The 22,432-nt window shown below is 45.2% G+C and overlaps 1 protein-coding gene across 16 annotated transcripts in view; it reads left to right on the forward strand.

The window, feature by feature from the left end:
- PCMTD1 (protein-L-isoaspartate (D-aspartate) O-methyltransferase domain containing 1) overlaps positions 1-16,464 on the forward strand; it is a 61,954-nt gene extending 45,490 nt beyond the window's left edge. For all 16 annotated transcript variants that reach the window (XM_082601639.1, XM_082601638.1, XM_082601647.1 and 13 more), the window contains 3 exons: positions 5,973-6,144; positions 7,692-7,815; positions 13,433-16,464. In XM_082601639.1, coding sequence (XP_082457765.1) covers positions 5,973-6,144; positions 7,692-7,815; positions 13,433-13,797 — 661 coding nt within the window. In that variant the 3' untranslated portion in view covers positions 13,798-16,464. The remainder of the gene's footprint in view (positions 1-5,972; positions 6,145-7,691; positions 7,816-13,432) is intronic.
- Positions 16,465-22,432: the final 5,968 nt, after the last annotated feature.

A 22,432-nucleotide genomic window follows, 5' to 3' on the forward strand; every position in this document is an offset into this window, starting at 1 on the left:
AGGCGGACTCTCAACCACTGCGCCACCAGGGAGGCCCCTGTACGAGTTTTTGAATGGTATAACTGTACTTGGAGATCAAGAGATTAACGTTTCCTTGGGTTTTCTTCCCAGTGGAAGGTTGTGAAGTGTTTTGTTTTTTTGTTTTTTGGTGGTACGCGGGCATCTCACCACTGTGGCCTCTCCCGTTGTGGAGCACAGGCTCCGGACGCGCAGGCTCAGCGGCCGTGGCTCACGGGCCCAGCTGCTCCGCGGCATGTGGGATCTTCCCGGACTGGGGCACGAACCCGTGTCCCCTGCATCGGCAGGCGGACTCTCAACCACTGCGCCACCAGGGAAGCCCTGAAGTTTTGTTTTAACGAAGTAGTCCTAGCTGTTAGAGTTCAAAATGTATATTATGGCAGAGTGTTTTGAGAAAAAGAAGTGTCTGTGATTCATTTGGCAGGTTGTTTTGGACGAGGTATGAGAACAAGATAGGATTCTTTCCTTTGTCCTTGAAGTCCTTTATTCCATGGGAATAATAGTCTGAAATTTCAATGACAGCATCCTATGGCACATGATAAACTAGGTGTGCAAACTGTCAGCTCCCACTCCAGCGGTGTATTGAAGGGAAATGTTGTTTTTCTACTCTCAGTCAGCTCCTAGACCTAGACTATCCATCTGAGAGGGAAGCTGCAGGGCAAGGCTAGGTCACCCTGTTCTCCTAGCAGCTTATCAAAAGAATTATATGGGCAAGTTGGCAAGGTCCCTGCTGTGAATGGAATCGTCTGTCCATCTCGAGATGAAGATAATCCAGCGCGCACCTGTAAAGAAGAGCGCTGAGGTAAGTGATTGGAATCCGGGTGCTAGTTTGGCCAAGCGCTCATGTCATAAACCAAGCTATCTGTGCTCTCTCTTTTCCCACAAATGATTTTCCGTGCACGTTTTATTTTAGTAAGGGCATGTCAAATAATTTTCCCTTTCAACGTAAAAGTCTAAAAAGCCATTAGATTTTCAGGTTTAAATCAATAAATAATAAGTCTAAAGTGGGTGAATTTGTAGTTATTACATTTTAGAACTGTTTAACTTTTTTTTTGTATACAGGTAACTTACATTGTTAGGAAGTATAATTTGGTGTAATATAGGAGTATAAGGTATCTGTATCTGGGAAATTTTGTTTTGGAAATTTTCTTCAAAGGATAAAAATGATTGCTACTTTTCATGTTACTAACAGACATAAAATTTAAATGAGCTCCCCCGAATCAAGTATGAAAACTGGAAGAGAACACAAGAACCATACTTTTAGGATTAAAATGATAACCACATAGGAAGTCTCCTTTTGGTAGGTCTCTTGTCTCTCTTTTTTTTGTTTATTTTTGTTTTGCTGGGTTTTTTTTTTTTTTTTTTTTTTCCCTTCTCAGGTTCCATTTGTGTGTGGTTGATGTGAAAAGGTGGAATTTGGATTTTCTCTTTCACTATTTTTAAACCTAGATTTTATGTATAAATCTATAAATAATGTAGCACTATTTTATAATAAAGTGAAAACTTCTGGTTAGTTTATTACTACAGTCTTCCAGATTATACAGAATGGTATTTTTGTTATAAAATATGTCCTTTGCCTATAGAGGTTTGTGGAAACTTAGGGAAGATGCAGCTTTCAGAATCTAGTTAAAGCTGAAGGAGGAAACTGTTCTCTTTATTTTCTTCTTTACACTGGAAGAAATAATAGCAGTTGTAATTGACTCTAGCCACACTGTAGCTGTCATCCATGCCTCAAATCAGTCATTTGTTCTTCATACGTATATGAGCACATCCGTAAACATTTGCCTGAAAAATTTTAATCACAGTCTTTTGAAAAAGTATTATTAGCAGTAGGATTTGTATGAATTTTTTTACATGAAATGCTATTTTAAAGATGAGCCCTAATTTCAGTTTCAGAATACAAAATGTCTAAGTAAGATCCTCACCTCTACCTAGTCAGAAATAATAAAGGCATCTCTAAATCCTTTATTAGGAAAGATAATCTATAACGCATTTGTGTATTTAAAAAAATAACGTTATAAGTACAGGCAGTTTGAGAGTTGTTTTGTTTTCTTTGCTAACCTGAAGGATTCGTGAATTATTGGTGGAGAAGGTGAAGCCATAGCTGTAAGTGTAATAAACAGTACCCAGACGGAACAGTGTCTCTGCTAGACATGTTTCTTATAACTAGTAAATTACTATGTTTGTGCCTATATTTTAAAATATTCACCTTTCTACCTGATACGTCCTTGAGGCTTTACTATTTTGTGTCTAGAAATAGTCCAATCCTTCTACTCTTTTTGGAATGTTGTCTCAGGTTCAGTTAAGCTTTAAAATTTGAGTATGCTGGTAAAGGAAATTAATTTGGTATGTTAAATGAAAGTGTAAAGACCCCATATGCATTTGTTAGAGGTATATGGTCCATTTGCATTAGTAGAAATTATTTATAAATTCAGAGGTCTAATTTTTCTCTATAATGATTCTTTGTAATATTCCCTAAGTGGAAGCAGATATACTTGTTCAGATCTGCATTACAAGGGAAAAGACTTTCTTTCCTAGAATAAGGTGGCTTATTTAAGATCTTCAGAAAGGCCCCTAAAAAGTACCTTTCAGGGGCTTCCCTGGTGGCGCAGTGGTTGGGAGTCTGCCTGCCGATGCAGGGGACGCGGGTTTGTGCCCCGGTCCAGGAGGATCCCACATGCCGCGGAGCGGCTGGGCCCGTGAGCCATGGCCGCTGGGCCTGCACGTCCAGAGCCTGTGCTCCGCAGCGGGAGAGGCCACAGCAGTGAGAGGCCCGCATACCGCAAAAAGAAAAAAAAAAAAAAAAAAAAAATTTACCTTTCAGTTAGAGGACAGTTGGTTTGATTTATTCATTAAAGGCAAAAGAGTTTGTTTTGCTTTTTTTACTGTTTGAGTTTTGCTTTTTTTTTTTTTTGGCACTTGGGGAAAAAATCATGTATTTTGTAACATGAAGCTACAGTTATTTATAGTTATCCAATTTAGTAAAACAAGAACCATCATATTGATATAGAAGGTGCCATGGGCACATATTCTTTCTGTAACTGTTTCTGTGCAGGTTTCTCTTCTAGTCCTGGGGTTCTTGTGATTAACATATTTAATTTGTCAAGTTTGGGTTCATATTCAAAGTTGGTAGGTGGAACAGCTGACGAAACAATTATGTTTCTTATGTTTCTCACCTACTTAGTGTTTTTTGAGGCCCGTAATAGGTGATGGAGATACAATTAAAATTCAGAGGAAGTGTTCAAAGAGATATCGGGAAAACCAGGAGAATATTCCAAAGGGAAGTTTGTATTAAGGAAAATATTTGAAGCTCCTGTTGATAGGTGATAAAGTTCAGTGTTTTCAGTTTATGCGGCTGTTGAAGTATACACAGACACACATACACACATACTCATACACACACACACATATATACCTACACATATACACACGCATATAAAAGAAATACTGAGATAGTTTACATTTTCATACTGAATATTTGAGATCTTGTGTGATTTTTATCCTTTCAGCACACCTCAGTGTGGACGAGCCACATTTTAGGGGCTCGTATCCACATGTGGCTAGTGACTGCCATCTTGGATGGTGTGGTCTGATTGTCCTGTCTCGCCTTTCCGATCAGGCTTAACCATTTCTCAGGGAGCCTTCCTCTCCCTCCCCAGGGCGTCGGTTTCCTTGCATCCTCTGTCTTCTTTATGGAGTCGCATACCTTTAGCGCATTTATCACACTTTTAAATCAATCTTTAATTACTGAGATTGTTGTCTCCTCCACTAGATGTAGGCATGGGTGTTTCCCTTTGTATTTCCAGTCTTGACACACAACTGGTGCTCCACAAACAGTATTTGGAATGAATTGTCCTAATCACTAGTGTCAGGCCACTTGGCTAGAGTCACACATTTGATTTTAGAATCAGACACTAAATTCCTTCTAATTCATTTTGCTGGGATGAGAGTATATAAAAATATCACGAATATGAGAAGTGGTTTTAATTGTAAGTTGTTTACTTGTAGTGGTGTTTTCCTAGATGATAGTTCTGTGAGCTATCATGTATTTTTAACTAGTAGGAAACTTTTAAACTATAAGCATATTTTTAAGTTGATTTAACAGACTTAATGGTAAAAGAGGTTTAATAATTCAGATTTTTAAATGTAAATTCCCTGCTCACGTTCATCCTGAAAATTCTAAGACTGGCTTAAATTATTATAAAATTAAGTTATTTAAAATGAATTTTTATAAGAAGGAGGATTTTTAGATTGAAAATACTGGTCTTTTTTCTTTTTAAAGGATGCTTACTTTGAGTTTGATGAGATGATTAAACCACATGATCCACATTATTTAGTTATTTGAAAGCCGTATTTTAGACAATCCTAGGTTGTGTTGAGTGTAAGAGAGAATTAAACATTGTCCATTACATAGGTAGGTTTACACTTTTGTGTGTACTTTGCAAGTAGAAAGGATGAGATCTGATTAAGGAGTTGGGTAAGATTTCGTTGTGTAGCTCATATCTGAACTGTGTCTCCAAGTGACGCTACGCGTTTATCAAGAAGAGAGGGAGGGGCCTTTCAGTCAGAGGAACAGCACAGACACAGGTACAGGAGACACTTTGTAATATTTCCTCTAAGTGATGAGAAGCCAACAATTTAACCTGTGGCTGCCGCGCAGTGTGTAGCCTAGGGGGCAGAGCCAGGGAGTGAGTCTGGAAGGGGGGGGCATCCAGGTAGAACCGTAAGGAGCCCCACATGGCCCTCTAAGGGGCGTGGACCTGTGCTGAGCAGCCGTGGGGGAAGCGGTGGAGGGAGGGTGCAGGCTCTACACTGTCCCTCAGGCCCCCAGCCCCTCCACCAAGGGGACAGGAAGTTGAGGACGGCATCATGCTGAGAAAGTCTTCTTTAAATATCGATGACCATAGTGTGTCTGTACTTTAGTGAATTTTAATGGGAACTTACTGCGTAATAAGTCTGTTAATTACCAAAGGACAGGATACATTTTACAAAATAAAAGAGATTATGATTCAGAGTCATTTTTCGTATTTCATCCTCAAATGATAGCCTGATTTTGCTGTGTGGTCAAATTAACATCAATCAACTTAAAAGTGAAAGGATATTTCATGAATTAATTTTTAAAAATTACGTGTTTTATTAGTGCATTAGGCTTTTAATTAATTATATATTTTAGAGACTGTTTTCAGATTTGCCAGAACTTAAGGAATAAAGTAGAAGTCTAAACAGGATAGTTTGTAAAAGCATAACTCTATATACAATGAACCAACATTGTAACCAGGAACAGGCGGCCTGGATAAGATGCCTTTGCTTTGAAACCATCCATCTCTCTTCTTTTGTTGTGTAGGGAGATCCTGGGGGCCAAAAAGCACTTCATTCTGCTCTCTTTTCCAACCTGTAACATAGTTCTGCCAAAATGTATTAGGAAAATCTCCCTACTCTTTAGTGGTTGAGCATAGGGTAAGGGCACCGGTGTCTTTTGCTGACAAGCTTTGCCACTGTTAACTGCAGCAAGATGCCCGCAGTGGAGACTGCACAAGCCCTTCCATGTCCACTGGCCCCTGGCTTCTTTTGGAAAGAGCGGGGGGAGTGAAGCCTTGTCTCTTGTGTTTGACCCTTTGGGATTCTCATCCTCATTGTAGGTCCTTTGTGGGCATCACAAGGTTGGTGTCGTGATGGCTTTTCACTATATTCACCTTTTAAGCCTTAAGTAAGGTTTCAGTGTGGCGAAAAAAAGGTTAATGTTTTGAAAAAATGTACCCTGCATCACTGATAATAAAACAATATATTTGATCAGTGTTAAACTTCATAAATCTGATATTTCAATCAAATTTTATAATATATTATCCTTATAATTAATTTGGTAACTTCACTCTTTCAAGAAGCTGGACTCTGTTAATTTGTTTAGATCTGACCTTTTGCTTAATGAGCTAAAATACTGTCTGTTTTCCGTATAGATTCGAGTTCTGTGAGCCTGCATTTGTGGTTGGCAATTGTCTGCAGATAGCGTCAGACAGCCACCAGTATGATCGGGTCTACTGTGGGGCTGGAGTCCAGAAGGACCACGAACACTACATGAAGATACTGCTGAAAGTCGGGGGCATCCTGGTCATGCCCATAGAAGACCAGGTAGCTTCCACTGTCCTTTCACTTGATGTAGGAGACGCACTTAGCGTAAGACGGGAAGCGTTACCTCAGTGAAAGGTACACTGTAAGTTTCAAGGAAGAAATAAATACTCTTCACAGATCTGTCTATAGAGGAGAACATTGAAACGGGCTCTCGACTATTAACCAAGGCAGGTGCGGAAAAGACCCGTTAACTAGGGTTAGGAGAGCCACGCTGAGCTGCGCCCGCCTGGTGTTTGCATTGCTGCTCCCCCGTCAGGGTCCTCGCCGGGTGAGGGGAGGGAGTGCCACTGAATGTGTAACTGCTTCTGGCTGAACATATGAAAAGGAAATCCTGTTCGGAGTTTGGTGTGAACTGCTTAACTCCATTCCAGACACGAGTAAATTTTTGGATCTTCTTTTAGTATACGTAGATACATTTGAAAGTATTTTTCACCTATTGTCTGCCTTTGTTTTGGAATTATTAGGTATAAGTGTATGAAATCCTAATCTATTCAGAAAATGGGTGGGTCTTTTACTTTGAAATTTTATAAATATACATTTCAAAAAATATCTTTTATATTCATATTAACCTGCATCTGAGATGTTTAAAACACCTTGTGGTTTGTAAGTAGAAGATAGATTGTCCGAGATGACTGGGACGTAGTGTGGTTGTTTTGGAGTTTGTATATCTGAGGGTCCCCTAAGTTCCCACATGTGATTTGCAGGTCAGAGGATTTCACCATCACCACGTACTGTGTTTGTCAGTTATTAGAAAGACAGAATATAATGCATTCATTAAAACACATTCTTGGAAAAATGTTGTTACTTGAATGCTTCCGGAGTTGAGACTCCCAGATTAATCGTCTTTTTCTGTTTTCCTTTAAAGAGACATTTTTGAACATTTAAAATATGGTTTCCCATTGGTATTTTATTGAATATTTATTATATACTATTGTACTAACGTAAAATATAACAGGCTGATTTCTGTAATATAAATTGAAGATACTAATTCATCTTCCTTCAGTCATGTACTGAGCTAATATTTTTTCTCTAGAACTGATGGTGGATATTTGCTGAGTGGGTAAAACTTCTAATCCCCTTGTGACTAATTACATTTATCCATGAAATGTCAAGTTGGGATTAGGATTAGAATCTGTATTTTATAACCACCATGGAAGCTCATGAAGTTGATTCATTAGTACAGTAATGAAAACGTGTTTTTACTAATAAAACACTTTAACCAAACAACTAAACCTGTGTGAGACGTGTGTTTTGGGGGCCACTGGCAGGTGTGGGTTGGAAGAGTACCCCTAGAAGCCCTCAGACCCCAGATACAACCTGCGGAGTCATGCTGTTTGCGCTCAAGCGTCTGTCTTGAACAGCAAGTATTTGTGATTCCTCCTGTATCATTTTATGGTAAATATTTAAACGAAAGTAATTCGGTTGCATTCAGATACAAGTGATTATATAGCGATCACTGCTGTTATCCTGTTAAAACAAACTTTTGACTGTAAGGTGATCACACGTCCAAGATTAAGCCGTTCTGTTTCTTTTCTCCCTCTAAATAGTTAACACAAATTATGCGAACTGGACAAAACACTTGGGAAAGTAAAAACATCCTTGCTGTGTCATTTGCCCCACTTGTGCAGCCGAGCAAGAATGACAATGGCAAACCAGATTCCGTGGGCCTCCGTAAGTAACCGCTGGTCCTTTCTGACTCGACTGTGGCTTATGTTGTTCAACAGCTGTGCTTGGGCTTAATGGGCTGTGTTAACTATGAAGAGTTAAGTAAATAATGCAGTCATGTATTCCGTGGATTGAGTTTTTTGTTGTTGTTATTTTTGGATAAAGCTCCTACCTTGCACCAGGCCCTGTTAGCTGCCTTCAGGGAGGTATGAACAGAAGGGGCAGGTCAGATGAAAAGATGAATTTGTTACTTACAGTTGTGAATGTATTAATTATGGTACATTTGTTGGCATCATTTTCCATACAGAGGGACAGCAAACAGAAAAGCCTTTATTTAGGCTGAAAAGAGCTTGCTCGTTCCAAGATCAGCAATAACTTTCAGGGTCGCTGAAGCTCCTCGGCTGGGCTGCAGAGGATAGCTGATGGAGACTTTCCTTGTCCTCAAGGAGAGAGCCAGTGTTGATGGGGGTGGAGTTGTTTGAAGGTAGGAAGATGGTGGAGGAGAAAGAGGGCTCTAAAGTTTTACCCTGAGCCCCTCACTGAGTGACGGTACCATTTATTGCTGTTGAGAACTGAGGGTGAATAGCTTGGAAATCGGTGTAGGAAGATCAGAGACTTCTATTTTGGCTGTCTTGAGTTTCCTGTTAGGTAGGCATGTGGGTGTCACCCTGCTGCACGAGCTATGAGGATGGGTGAGGAGACTCAGGGGAGGCGCTGGGACTGGGCCTGTGATCCACCAGGTCAGAGCTGGACCACGAGCAGAGGCAGGGCCGAGAAGTGGGAGGACAGCAAGCAGTGTGTGGTGTGTGAAACCGGACTTTGGAGAAAGCGGGAGTGCTGAGCTCCCTGAGGGCTGCTGAGACCCCGAGGAAGAATGGTGAGCGCGGCAGTGGTTGGCCCAGTGTGTATCATGGCTTTGGAAACCGATAAGTAAAGTTCTTTGCCAAAAATGAGCTTTAGAACTTTACCATAGTAAACTTCTTGATTTAATTTGCTTTTTAAATGAATTCATTTCATAGGAAACTGGGAGAGATTTCGTTTTATTTTCAGGGTTATTTTACCCTCTTGCAACCCATGTGGTTTTGTGGTCTTTTGGGGTGCTTTTTTTAAATTTAATTTATTTAATTTATTTATTTACTTTTGGCTGCGTTGGCTCTTCGTTGCTGCGCATGGACTTTCTCTAGTTGTGGCGAGCGGGGGCTACTCTTCCGTGTGGTGCGCAGGCTTCTCATTGCAGTGGCTTCTCTTTGTTGCAGAGCATGGGCTCTAGGTGCGTGGGCTTTAGTAGTTGTAGCATGTGGGCTTAGTAGTTGTGCATGCAGGCTCTAGAGCGCAGGCTCAGTAGTTGCAGGCACGGGCTTAGTTGTTCTGCGGCATGTGGGATCTTCCCGGACCAGGGCTTGAACCCATGACCCCTGCATTGGCAGGAGGATTCTTAACCACTGTGCCACCAGGAAAGCCCTGGGGTGGTTTTGAGAATTAAGTGAAGTAGTGTTTATAAAGTGCTTAGCAGGTAATAATGGATTAGTAAAGAATAGTGTTGGGATTTTGGGACGGTCAGTAAATTACACCCGTTTCCCCTGCTCAAGTTCTTACCAGTGGAGAGGTGGACTTGGGGACCAGGTAGCTAGGAATTGAAATGGAATAGGATGTGTGGAGAATAAGAACACGTTTGCTTTTCTGTTAAAATAAGTTAAAATAGGTTTCTGTGTAGAGAACATTATTTCATTAATTATAGGGAATAAAAACGTGAAAGAACGTTAGCACAAAAAAACCCTAAAAAATACACGTGCAAATCCTTTGCCAAATGTATTTTGTAGCTATGAAATTGCTCATATAAACAATTACTAAAATGTATTTATAACTCTTCCTCAGGTTCATCACAAATTTTTACTCAACTTAAAGTCATATTTCTTTTTCTTTCTTTGGTATAAGACATTCTAAAAATAAATTTCACAGCAGGCCCTTTAGAAGGGGTGAAGGAAAAGCTCTGTTTCCTTTATACACCCCCTGCCGGATCCTCCTGTCTCCAGACCTGTGGGTTCTCCTCCCTGAGCAATCCCGCAGTCCTCTGCGGACCCCAACGAGCTGTACTGCCGTCTGGCGCAGTTGCGGCACTCGCCGGTGCCAACACAGACCCCGCAGGCTACAGGCTGTGTCCTCCTCCAGCTTCTCACAGGCTGCTTATGAATCAGGCCCCATGACCCCTCCTAGAGTTCGATAATTTGCTGGAGCGGCTCCCAGAATGCAGGAGAACAGATGACTCATTAGACTAACTGGGGAACAGCTGGATGGGAGTGACGCCCAGGGTGGGGTGTGTGAGGATGCGGACCTCCACGCCCTCTCTGCACGCACCACCCTCCCGGCACCTCCGGCTGTGCACCAGCCCAGAAGCTCTCCGAGCCCTTTCCATTAGGGGCTTCTGTGGAGCTTCGATTGATTAAATCATCGACTCTCGGTGATCAACTCACCCTCTAGCCCCTTTCCCGTCTCTGGAGGGGTAGCCTGAAAGTTCCATTTCTCTAATCCCATGGTTGGTGTCCCCGACAAGCAGCCTAGCACCTTGAAGGGTTTAGTGAAGGTCACCCCGTCACATCAAGTCACGTGTGGTTGAAGGGAGCTTCTCATGAACACTAAAAGGCACTGCTTTTCACTTTGATGCTCTCATCACTTAGGAAATTCCACGTGTTTTAGGAGCTCTGTGTCAGGAGGGGAAGCCAAATGTACATTTCTTCTTATAAATCTCAGTATCACAGAGGTCAGGTGATTTCATGAACTGTGGAACTGCGCCACACTGAGCCAAACGAAGTTGCGGTTTCGTAGGTTAAAAATGGGGTTTGACCTAAATCCAGTGCCCTTTTCAGTCTTACTTAACAAATAAAAATGAAAGTGCTGACTGCTAGGTTCCTACAAAATCTACACAGAGACCACCTTTTGGGAAACAAACAGAGCTGATGTGTGTGTTAGAGATAGCCTTCATTGTAGTTTTGGCCTGAAAGCTTCAATTCACAGGAAAACTTTATAGCCGTCAGGACTGGTGTCGTCTGGTCCATTGAATCCTTCTCGTGACTAGAAGCGTTAGGAACAAGGAGCGTTGAAGTACAGAAAATGCTGGGATTTTTGAATAAGTGGGGCTGAGAATCGTCCAGAAGTTTTCGTATTATCAGGAAACGTTTAAATGGGGCTCTTGTGGGTGCTACTTTAGGACCTGTGAGTGTCAGAAGCGACTGGATGGAGCCCGGTCTGAATCCTTTTCCAGTCCGGGGCCGGGTGGTGCTTTTGAAGTTGGGCTGCCCCTGCAGTCGTCGTGGTGATCGTGTCCCTGGAGGAGGAGGAGGACAGTGAGGTGTTGGGAGAGCGCCCGGGGTGTGGGCGGGTCACACCCACAGGGACAGCCGAGAAGACTTAAGTTACTCCTTCTCTTCTTTGTAGCTTCTGAAGCTCTTCCCCGGTTGCTCTCTACCCCGCTTCCTGCAGTGGTCCCTTGACCTCCGGCCCCCTCCCTCCGGTGCCCCCTGTGGGGGCCGTCCTGGCCTTTGGGGCTGATGACCCCATGACTCCCGTCTGCAGCCGGGCCCTGCCCTGAGCCCGGTGCTGGTGGAGCTGCCGCGGGTGGAAAGGGCCGGCACGTCGCCTGGCCTCTGGGGCCCCGAGCACCTTGCTGGCCCCTCCCCGCTTGCCTCGCCTGGCACTGACGGGCTGCCACGTGTGAAACGCCCACGGGGTGGCGGCAGCGCCCAGACCTCCATTTAGGGCGCACAGCACGAGCAGAGCAAATCTTTGTCTTCTCCTCCCCAACCGTTCTTTCTCTTTGTCACGTCGGTAATCAGCGTTAGCGTCTGCCTCGCCGCTGGGGCCAAAGACGCTCCGCGTCCAGTCCCCGTCCGTCCTGTCCTCAGAGCAGAACTCAGGCTTGTCCCCTCTCTCCGCCCCAGCGTGGTCCTGTCTCACGCAGGCCCCTGGCACGCCCGCTCCTGCCCTTGCCAGCCGCCACCCCATAGAGGGGCCGGGCCGTGCTCTTCATCCGTTACGACCCTGCCCCCTTAGCACCCTGCAGTTGCTGATGGCCGTGGCCTTCCGGACCTCGACGGGACCCGTCCCCGCGCCCGCCTGCCTCCGCCCAGGGCGCGCTTGGGCTGGCCTCCTCCTGTCACGTGGATCCAGGCACAGCTCTGACTTCCTCAGGGGTCCCGCAAGGGCCACCCAGTCGGGAGCAGCCTTGCCCCCATGTTACTTGCTACGTCGTTGGTGCTTTGTTCCATACTTTTTTATCTGCCGCTCCCCAGACGTATACGCTCTGTAAGAGCGGGGCTCTCTTGGTTTCAGTCTGTTGCGTGCTCACACAGCTGGCTGCTGGCAGACTTGTTACGGGTGGTTCCAGTTTCCCCGCATGGTTGGGGGCAGGTGCAGATGGCAGGATAGACGTGAATTCCTTTCCATTTTGGGTTTCAGTAGAGAGTCTGAAGAAAAGGTTTTTGTAGCAGGCCAGGAAGTATGTGCTAAGGGATCTCTGAACTGGTCTAAGATGCCTCCTGCCTGGAGTTTTATGACAAACCGCATCTCCCGCTGCAGGATGTGCCCAGCTTGTGACTGGGCGGAGCCCCGGGCACTCGGGCAGGAGGGGACCACCCAGGACGGGACGTGTACCTGCAGGCCCTGTGGGGGGAGGATGAGGAAGGGCCCAGGCAAGAGCTCACAGCTGAGGGCAAAGACCGACCACGTACACATTCGGATAACTGACACGGTAACAGGAAGGTTTGGAAGGAGGTAGCTAAGAAAAAGTATAAAAGTAAGCGGAAAAGTGGTGAAGGCTTTCCCGTGCTGTGGACCTGAGGAGGGCTGTGTTCTGTTTTGTTAGGTATTTGAGAAGAATCCTTGATAAGGGTTTTATTCCCACAGGGGTGGAAACTCGGAAAAACGAATTTCAGGTGGGGACCTGAGAAGTTTCTTTGGGTGCAAAGCACCGGAGGAGGCCACCAAGAGGGGCGTGTGGCCTAGGTCTTAACACCTGCGCGTCGGTGGGAGGCAGGAGTGAAGCAGACAGGGCCTGTTCCGACTCTGCCTGTGCGCTTGATAGAAGTGAGCATCAGCAGCTTAGATCTGTGGTGCTTGGGGGCTGTTAGAGTGCTGCGGCGTGATTTCTGGTGGCCCTGTACCTGTGAACCAGTTCTGCCTGTTGATTTACAGAAGGATGGAAACTGCGTGTGCATGCGTGTAATAGTTTAGAGCTCAGACCGAGGCAGCTGTTCAAACAGTGCCTTCATTTTTAAATAGGTCCTTCACATGCTTTTCAACATCAGAGAGCAGAGAAAATGTGTAGGGTAAAACCTCTTCCATTCTCGTCCCCTCACGACTTAATTCACATGTGCTCCAGCTGCTGTAAGGTATTTATCCCTCCCGAGAGGGTTTATGCTCGTTCCTGGGGATGTGCCCACGTCTGTGCACACAGACCCCGGTGCCGTCCGCCGCCCTCAGTACTGCCGTGGTCCGGCACATAGTAAGCGCCCTTCCTAAAGTCTGTGTTAGATGAGAGTCAGAGTTTCTTATGTCCTGTCTTCTAATATTCACTAAGAAGTGAACAGTATATAACGTTTAACTCTTTATGTTTTCCGTGTGTTTTTAGCCCCCTGTGCTGTCAGGAATCTGCAGGACTTGGCTCGCATTTACATTCGACGCACACTTAGAAATTTCATAAATGATGAGATGCAGGCCAAGGGCATTCCTCAGAGGGCGCCGCCCAAAAGGAAAAGGAAGAGGGTCAAGCAGAGGATTAACACTTACGTCTTTGTGGGGAATCAGCTCATCCCTCAGCCTCTAGACAGCGAGGAGGAGGAGAAGATGGAGGAAGATAAAGAGGGGGAGGAGAAGGACCACGGCGAAGCCCGCAAGCAGGAGGAGCCGCCCCAGAACTTGCTGAGGGAGAAGATCATGAAGCTCCCCCTGCCCGAGTCTTTAAAAGCTTACTTGACGTATTTTAGGGAAAAATAACGTAGAGCAAGAAGAAAGAATGCCTACTGATAATTCCTTTAGTCTTGAAAATGTAGCATTTGTTAGAAGTTAAAAGAGAATTCTTTCTTTCATCAGAGTGAATTTTTAGTGGAAAAAGTATAACTTGTTTCTGTCTTAGTAATACAAATGATGTATTCTGTGATTAAAAAGAATCCCTTTTATAAAATATATTTTTCTTTAAATCTTGTTAAAATTGCTGTTTTAACTTGGAGCGACTTCAAGAGTGGAATGTAAAGTAGTCAAGACTGGGTCCTTCAGATCCTCATCTGGTTCCTTACAGACTAGTAGTGTGAGGGTTAGGTTTAATTTTCCATAAGGTGAAATCATCATGAAGCATATGTAGTCTGATTCGAATTGCAGCCATTTGCATTTCCTCCATGAAACCTTTATCTAACAAGGAAATCAGAAGCTTTGTGTTTTGCAGTCACTATTGCTGAGTTGCTGTAGGTCTGTTCCGGGCAATGTATGAGTGCAATAACGATGCGGATACGGAGTAACGTAGCTTTGAAAAGCCTCCTTTCAGGGAGTTCAACAGCACTGCTACTCTTGCTCTTGAATCTGTTGCCAAAAGACATGGGGAAAACATCTGCTTCTCTCATAGAGACTTTAGGAGCACGTCAAGTGAATATTAAAATAAAACGTATATACTTAATACAACTCTTAGTTTGTGTGGACCCTTTACATTTTCAGTATTTAAAAATGATGAGGTTATCTTACTCTGAAGTTTTAGAAGCTAGTATATTTAGGACGGTTTTCCCTGTAGTCCACTGTATAAAGTACTTGCTTTAAGAGAGTCCGTTGTTGTACGCGACTGTTGATGGCTCATCGGTGCATCGGCCCGAGGGGGCTGCTCACAGGTGCACTTTAGCAAAGGGAATCCTGGTTCACTGGCAGGTTCATCCTTGACAAGTAGGGCTGCGCCAGCCTGCATTCGCTTTGAAATTCATCTTCGTAGCATAGGAAGTAGTCACAGAAATTATACGTAGATGACCTTTTCTTTGAAAATTCGGAATCATAGTGTAATCTTTGGGACCTACACTGGGCTCATTTAATTTCTTCCCATGTTTTTCTTTTGTTCTTGTTTCTTGTGGTAAAGTAACAGTGATTTTCATTTTTTTGCTTAATATCCCATACTACTGTATTCATTATTTGAAAGTCAGTAGTGAAACAGGTGGTAAATGCCATTATTAGTGTGTTTCCTTTCTTCCTACTAGGGCCTGAAGAGTCATGCCTTGTTTAAGAAAGTATACAGTGTAGCATAGTTACTATTTAGTGTTCCATGGATTATATATTTTTTAAAAGGAAAAATTTGAGAGTATCACTTATCACCACCAGCATCACTGTTACGACTGTTGAACAAGTATGCTGGAGGAAACGCAGTCGATGTGTAGTGGAAGGGTTATTATGTCTCTGCAAAGACTCAACCGTTAGAGGAATGGTTTAAAAAAATCTCAGCTCTGGTAATTCCACACATCTAAAAACAACAGTTTGAAATAGCCTAAGCATGAATTATCCCAGGTGAATCAGGATATTTTAGTAATGTGAAAGATAATTTCGTGGAAGCTGTTTGCTTTTTACCATTGACTGGGCTTGGGCATTGGGGGTATCTCCACAATTTTTCTTAGGTGATTACTAAGCTGTTATTGTTAAGAAATGCCCCATTCATTTCTATCAAGGAAAAAAAATATAGTTTCATACAATTATCACGTTAGAAATGTTCATTTTATTTTGAAATCAGTGTCCATTTTAGAAGTTTAATTTTGAGTTCCTGGTGCCCACATATTTTTTTATCTAGCCGCCCCCCCACCAGATTTGTTGTTTTCGGGGCAAGTGTTCAGATAACGTCAACACAACGTTTTCTTAAATCATGGTGTTAACTATTGATAAGGGACGTTTTTGTTAAGGATATGTTTGAAGATGGAGTTTTTCATATCAGCTTCCATTCTGTTGGCTTTGGCAAAATGTACAGTAGGTTTTCATAATCACTGCCTATTTTTTGTCATTGAAATGTATCTTTTGTGTTTTTAAATGCATTTATTTCACAGTTGTGACTTTACTATTGACTTTAAATAAAGAAGTAGAAATAAAAAATGAAATTTTAAGTGAAAGCCCTTTTATCTATTAATGGGAATATATTAGAATGATTAAGAATATTTTGGGTGTTTATTTTTTAATGAATCATGTTATATTTGCGTGTGGATGATTATGCTTTATAGGTGGAGAGGTAGCAAATAAAGATGAAGTAATTGAAAATGATGAGCAGTGTATTCATGGGATTTTGCAGTGGGGTAATTATTTGTTCTGCGGAGAGAAAGTAGGCCTAGGGAGGGAGCACGACGACCTACCCCTCAGTCAGATTGCTGCTTGGAGATGGCTTGAAATAGCATCCAGAATCTGATAAAGCCCGAGAAACTGCCAGCAATACCATAACTACCAGGAACATCATTTAAATCTGTACTGCTTATCGGTCGATATATCTGGTTCTAGTACTAATAAAGAGAAATGTCATTAAAATAGCATACATCGTAGTTAAAATACAAAATGTGTAAGTGTTGGTTTCCAGCTGTTTGAGAGGACAAAAGTGAAGCAAAACCTGTTAATTTATGGGAAAACTTGAAAAATTATTTTAAATAAACAGTTGCATATAATTAAGCATCGTTCTCCAGTGGCCTGCCTTTTTTCTCTTCTTAAACTTAGAAAATGTCAGTACACCTACGGATATATGCTGAATTATGGTATAGAATTGTCTGTATTTGGACATCTCATTTCCTTTTGACTGTTGCCACCTCTGAACGGTGTAGGGTTTTAAAAACTTATTTTTATGAACTATTCAAGTAGATACGGAGGATATTTATCAGATGCGTGGAAAGTCCAAGGAATGACTGAGTGTTCATGTAAGTACATGTGAGTACGAACCATGAGGCTTGACTGCTAGCGCTACCGTTACCTGTGTGTGCCCCTCTTTCCCGCTCATCTTAACCCCCCTCTCAGGGTGCCCGTTTGTGACGATCACACCTGGCTTTTTGCCGTGGTTTTACACATACGCTTGTATCTCCAAGCGGTATGAGTGGAATCACCCCTGTTCATTCCTGTGCACCTCCTTTTCACTGCACGTTGTCTTTCTGAGGCTGGTCCCTGTTTGTAGTGATGCTGGATTCCCACATTCCCACTTTTTTGTTCATTATTTCTTCTTGACTCTTAGATCATCTCAATTTTCTTTTGCCTAAAGTACATCTTTTAAACTTTCTTTTGGTGAAAGACCCTGGGTAGCTAACTCTTAGTTTTGTCTGTCTGAAAAAAAATTATCTTTGTTCTTGAAAAATATGACTAATATAATTTTAGGATGACAGTATTTTTCTCTAAAACAATGGAGTTACTTCTCTACATTCTGGCTTTCATTGTAGCTGTTGAGAAGTCCACTGATAGCCATTTCTTTGAAGGTTATCTTTTATCTCTTTTTACAGTTTTGTCTTGACATTGCTAATACTCTTGTCTTGGCATTGTTGATTTTCTGTAGTTTCATATAATGTGCTAGGTGTTAATTTTTGTCTTTAATCCTACCTGATACTTCTTTTATAGGTGCGTGGATTGGCCTCTTTGATCAGTTCTGGAAATTCTTGGCCATTTTCTTTCCTTACAGACATTGCCTCCACTTTTTTTTTTTTTCTTTTGCGGTACGCAGGCCTCTCACCGTTGTGGCCTCTCCCGTTGCGGAGCACAGGCTCCGGACGCGCAGGCTCAGCGGCCATGGCTCACGGGCCCAGCCGCTCCGCGGTATGTGGGATCTTCCCGGACTGGGGCATGAACCCGCGTCCCCTGCATCGGCAGGTGGACTCAACCACTGTGCCACCAGGGAAGCCCATGCCTCAACTTTTTGCCTCTCAGCATTGGATTCTAAATAATTTATTCAAATACATCTTCCAACCACTAATTCTGTCTTCACTTGCTTTAAGTCTGCTGTTAAACCCTTACACTGAGCTTTAATGTCTGTTAAATTTTCTAGTTCTGCCTTTTAAAATTTTTTAAAAATAATTTCCTGCTCTTTATTAATATGTTGAATTTGGTAAGCACGCTGAACCTATTTTCTATTCCATATCTGATTCCAGTATCTGAACTCTACGGTGGGCTTCTGCTCAGGATGTCTCTGAGGGCTAGGGCTAGCTGTGACGACCCCGTTTCTTTTGTGCTTTGCGGGCTTTGCCGGAGCTCGTGGAACTCTATCTGTGAGAGTTCATTAGAGGCCGACTGGTCTTTGCCAGAAGCACTGCTGGCTCCCGGCCTCTTTAAGTCCTGCGTTGAAGGGTTTCACACCACTCAGGGAGAGGGGCCTGAACATCCACGGGAAAGCTAACCTGGGGACGTTACATCTTCGGGGAGATTTTACTCCTTCCTCGTAGCAAGTTTTGAAATAGGCAGTTTTCTCTGCGTTCTCTGGGGGAAGGAGGGGATAAGGTGGATTATTTCTAGTTCTCCTTAATGAACTTGATGGGGATGTGGAGATTCCAATGAAGCCCTCCCCATTTAGGAAAGGGCTTTTCCCCTTCTTCCTGTAGGCTTGCTGCCCCAAATCTGAAGTTAACGTCACTAAGTCCAGCTGAACAAGACTCCAGTGTTCACGTACCTTGCTGGCTTCCCTTTTCACTTTGTTCTTGGACACTTGTATATGTCTTACTAACTTGTTCACTTAGCACACTGATGCCTTTTTTAAAATAAATGTTTCTAATGCTTTATCTAGCACACACAGTTTTCTGCTGGAGAGTTTCCTAGGGCCTGCAAGGAAAGGTCCCACAGCCACGACGAGGCTGGCATTCATGTGCTCCTCTGGGCCTTGCAGTTCTTAGCCTTATAGTCATGGAAGGTAACAGTAGGGTTTTTTTTTTTTTTTCATTGACTGTCAGGTTTCTAAAAGTAGAAAGTTTTTAGTCTTTCCTTCCAGAAAAATGCCCTACGAATACAATGTAATATTTATTATATTGAATATTTTGAACTGAAAACGACACACAAACCCGCATGTCTTGTCCAAGTCCTCCAAATAGCAAACATCACCAAGAGCATCGGCATTGTTAGCGGTGGGCCTGAAAGGACAAAGCTGACTTTTTCGTTTATTGATATAGACAATAAGAGACACACGAACGATGTCAAGCATAGTTCAAGTTAAAATCATTCCTGTTCATGGAGATTGAGTTTTTTCTTCTGATTTTTGTATTAAAAAACCCTAAAACCCCACATATTTAAAAGTTGGAACATTCTGCCAAAAGAGGGCAGTGTTCACCATCAGTAGAATGTAAAGGGACGGAAGAATTACTGAGAGAAGGAGAATGAATTTGTTTCTTCTTTATACTCACAAGGTTGATAAAATTTGACAAAACGTTCTCCACTCAGTACCTCTGTCTCGCAGCCTGGTCATCTGGAGTTGCTGCCTAAATTAACCATCCAAGTTTCACTTTGTTTTTCTGTTTTGCATTTTTTAAAGTTCTATTTTAGGGATGAGATTTGTTTGAAAGTTTCAGTCTTTAAAGATAAAACCAAGGGCTTCCCTGGTGGCGCAGTGGTTGAGAGTCCGCCTGCCGATGCAGGGGACACGGGTTCGTGCCCCGGTCCGGGAAGATCCCACATGCTGCGGAGCGGCTGGGCGTGTGAGCCATGGCCGCTGAGCTTGCGCGTCTGGAGCCTGTGCTCCGCAACGGGAGAAGCCACAACAGTGAGAGGCCCGCATACTGCAAAAAAAAAAAAAAAAAAAAGATAAAACCAAAACCTTAAATACCTGCTTACAGAGTGGCCAAAAGGTACACGTTGAACTGCAAGACATACTTGTGGCAGAAGTCTTGTTTCCAGCGGTGTCGCCGGGAGAGGGCCGCCCGCCCCCGGGCACCTAGCGGGTGAGAGGCGGGTCTGCAGCCGCCGGGGCGGCGGGTCCTGGAGGCTCATCGGTGCCACTTCACGTGCTCACACGCGTGACGTGGGCGCGTCTGCTCCAGGGCCGGGCGCGGGCGCTAAACACTCAGTGTTAAAGGAAGCAGCCAGAAGCAGCCGGTGGGAATCTCGTATTAGTGCAGCGCTTTGGGTTTCAGGAGTGGAATAATACAGTTCGGAGTAGGGAGTATGTGCCCCGGGGTCTGCCAATTATTACTGCGCCCGCCCTGCAGGGTTTGGAAGTGTTACCGGATAAAAAGAAGAAAAGCTGTCCTGCGTGGATGCAATAAATAATTAACGTGAGCTGCCGAAGCCCGGCCGGGGGCTGAGAGGCTGGGCTCAGGAAACGGTGGAGCGACGCGCCAAGAGGAGGTGCCTTTGACCGGCGGCTTTGGCGCGGACGGGTCCTCGTCCCCGCGGCGCACTCCACCCCGCCTCCTGCCCCGCCCCGCCCGCCGAGGCCGCGCCTCTGTCCCCCCAGGTCCCGCCCCCGCTCGGGTCGTCGGAGGAGGGTCCTCACTTTCCCGTAACCCCAGGCTTCGGCGCTTAGACTGGAAAGCGCGAGCCCCGAAGCGGTGAAAGGATCGGGCCTCCTTTCTAGCATCTTCCAAAACTTACCGCGGAGAATTCCCATCTTCATTCCTTGGGTGATTTGCCTGCATAGAGTCCCAGTTTAGCCCCTTTATCGTCGCCCCGCCACCCCCAAATCTTCCCTACTCTGAATTGGGTGAAGCAGCCGTCCACGCCGCGTGTCCCCGCTCCCGGCTGGGCCTCCCCGCGCCCTGCGGTGGGCGATGCTCCCGGGTCCCCAGAGCAGCCGGGAGCGCGGGGTGGGGGCCCGGGCGAGTAGGCAGGTCGGAGCCCGGGAGGCCACACCGGAGTGGGCGGGCAGATGGGCCTGGGTGCTCACCCGCCGTCCTCGCCTTCCGTGTGGGGAGAGAAACCGCATCCCTGAGCTGCCCTTCGGGTCGCACAGTGTGTGGAGTGCGCACCCTTCTCATCGTGGTGCTCAGGCTTTACGCCCCAACAGGAGAAGACGAGAAGTGCCTCTAGGGCGAGCCGGTTGGAAGGGCTCAGCGTCCCCGGTAGAGTGTCTGCCGGTCGTGGCGGGTGCGCGCGGGATAGAGCCGCCTGCCCCGTTCGGGTGCATCCCTGGGCGGAGGGAAGTGGCCCGAGTGAGACTCCGGGAATTTTGAGCAAGAGGTAGGACGAGCAGCGCCGGGTCATTTTTCGTCATAATCGTGAAATGAGGATCTAGCTGGGTAATGAAAGTTGAAGCTGGTGGTTTGTCGTTGCACATAAGCCCACTTATATTCGGCCCAGAGTAATTTTTTTTTTTTTTTTTTTTTTTTTTTGGCAGTACGGGGGCCTCTCACTGTTGTGGTCTCTCCCGTTGCGGAGCACAGGCTCCGGACGCGCAGACTCAGTGGCCATGGCTCACTGGCCCAGCTGCTCCGCGGCATGTGGGATCTTCCCAGACCAGGGCACGAACCCGCGTACCCCTGCATCGGCAGGCGGACTCTCAACCACTGCGCCACCAGGGAAGCCCCCCAGAGTAATTTTTATTAAGCATCTTCTTAATTTTATGTGCTCGTGAATACGAAAAACAGTCTTACTGTAAAAACTCACAAGACGCATTCTTGAGCCCGGGACCCGTCCTCTGCGGCGGCCAGAGGACAGGGCGAGCTGGGCTTTTGGCCTTGAACCTTGCCTGTGTCCTGTTGTGGCGTCAGTTTCTGCAGAAGCTCCATCAGGTGCCAAGGTCGGCGGGCGGCCCGTGCCGGACACCCTCTCCTGGAGGCCCTGAGCGGAAGGGAGAAGGCATTGTCCTTGCAGCTGTGCAGAGCCTTCCTCGGCTGGAGAATGACACCCCGTGGCTGGGCCCTCAGGTCCCCAGCCGGCCCCCTGCGAGTCCCCAGCTTCCTGGGGTCTCGGTTTCTTAGTCTGTAAAATGGGGATGCTAGCGGTGTTCTCCCCCTGGGGTTATTCTCAGGTGACATGAGCTCGTGCGCGTTACTCGCTTAGGAGAGTATCTGGCTCTGCCCAGCGCCATGGAAGGGTTCGCTGTGACTACTGTTTACGGCTCAGGGCACGAGCTTCGGACTCACATACCTACAGGAAGCTGGCTGTCAGGGTCCTCTGAGGGGAGCAGGGGGGCGAAAGACGACCTGCCCTGAGTAGAGTGAGGGACAGCGACTGACCTGCAGCTGGAGCCCTGGGGAGCGGGGGCAGCCTGGGGCCAGCCAGCTCCCGAGTGGGTGCTGCCCTCAGGGCTTGGGGCCCGTTGATAATGAGCTGGCTGTATTTTTCAAGAAAATATGGAAGTCAAAAGTGAAATTCCCTGTTTAAAATTTTTTGGCCAAGTGACACGGCTTGCAGGTATGTTAGTTCCCCAACCAGGGATGGAATCTGGGCCCTAGGCAGTGAAAGCGTGGAGTCCTAACCACTGGACTGCCAGGAAGTTCCTCCCTGACTTTTATTTTTATTTATTTATTCAAAAAAACATTTGTTTATTTATTTGGCTGCGCCAGGTCTTAATTGCGGCACACGGCATCTTCGTTTCTGCATGTGGGATCTAGTTCCCTGACCAGGGAACCCTGCATTGAGAGCGCAGAGTCTTACCCACTGGACCACCAGGGAAGTCCCCCTGACTTTTAAATATTAGCAGCTAATTACAGTTTTTCAAAGTGAAAGGCCCGAC

This window comes from Mesoplodon mirus (genome assembly GCF_964341445.2).
Source record: "Mesoplodon mirus genome assembly, chromosome: 16".
Classification (NCBI taxonomy): Eukaryota; Metazoa; Chordata; class Mammalia; order Artiodactyla; family Ziphiidae; genus Mesoplodon; species Mesoplodon mirus.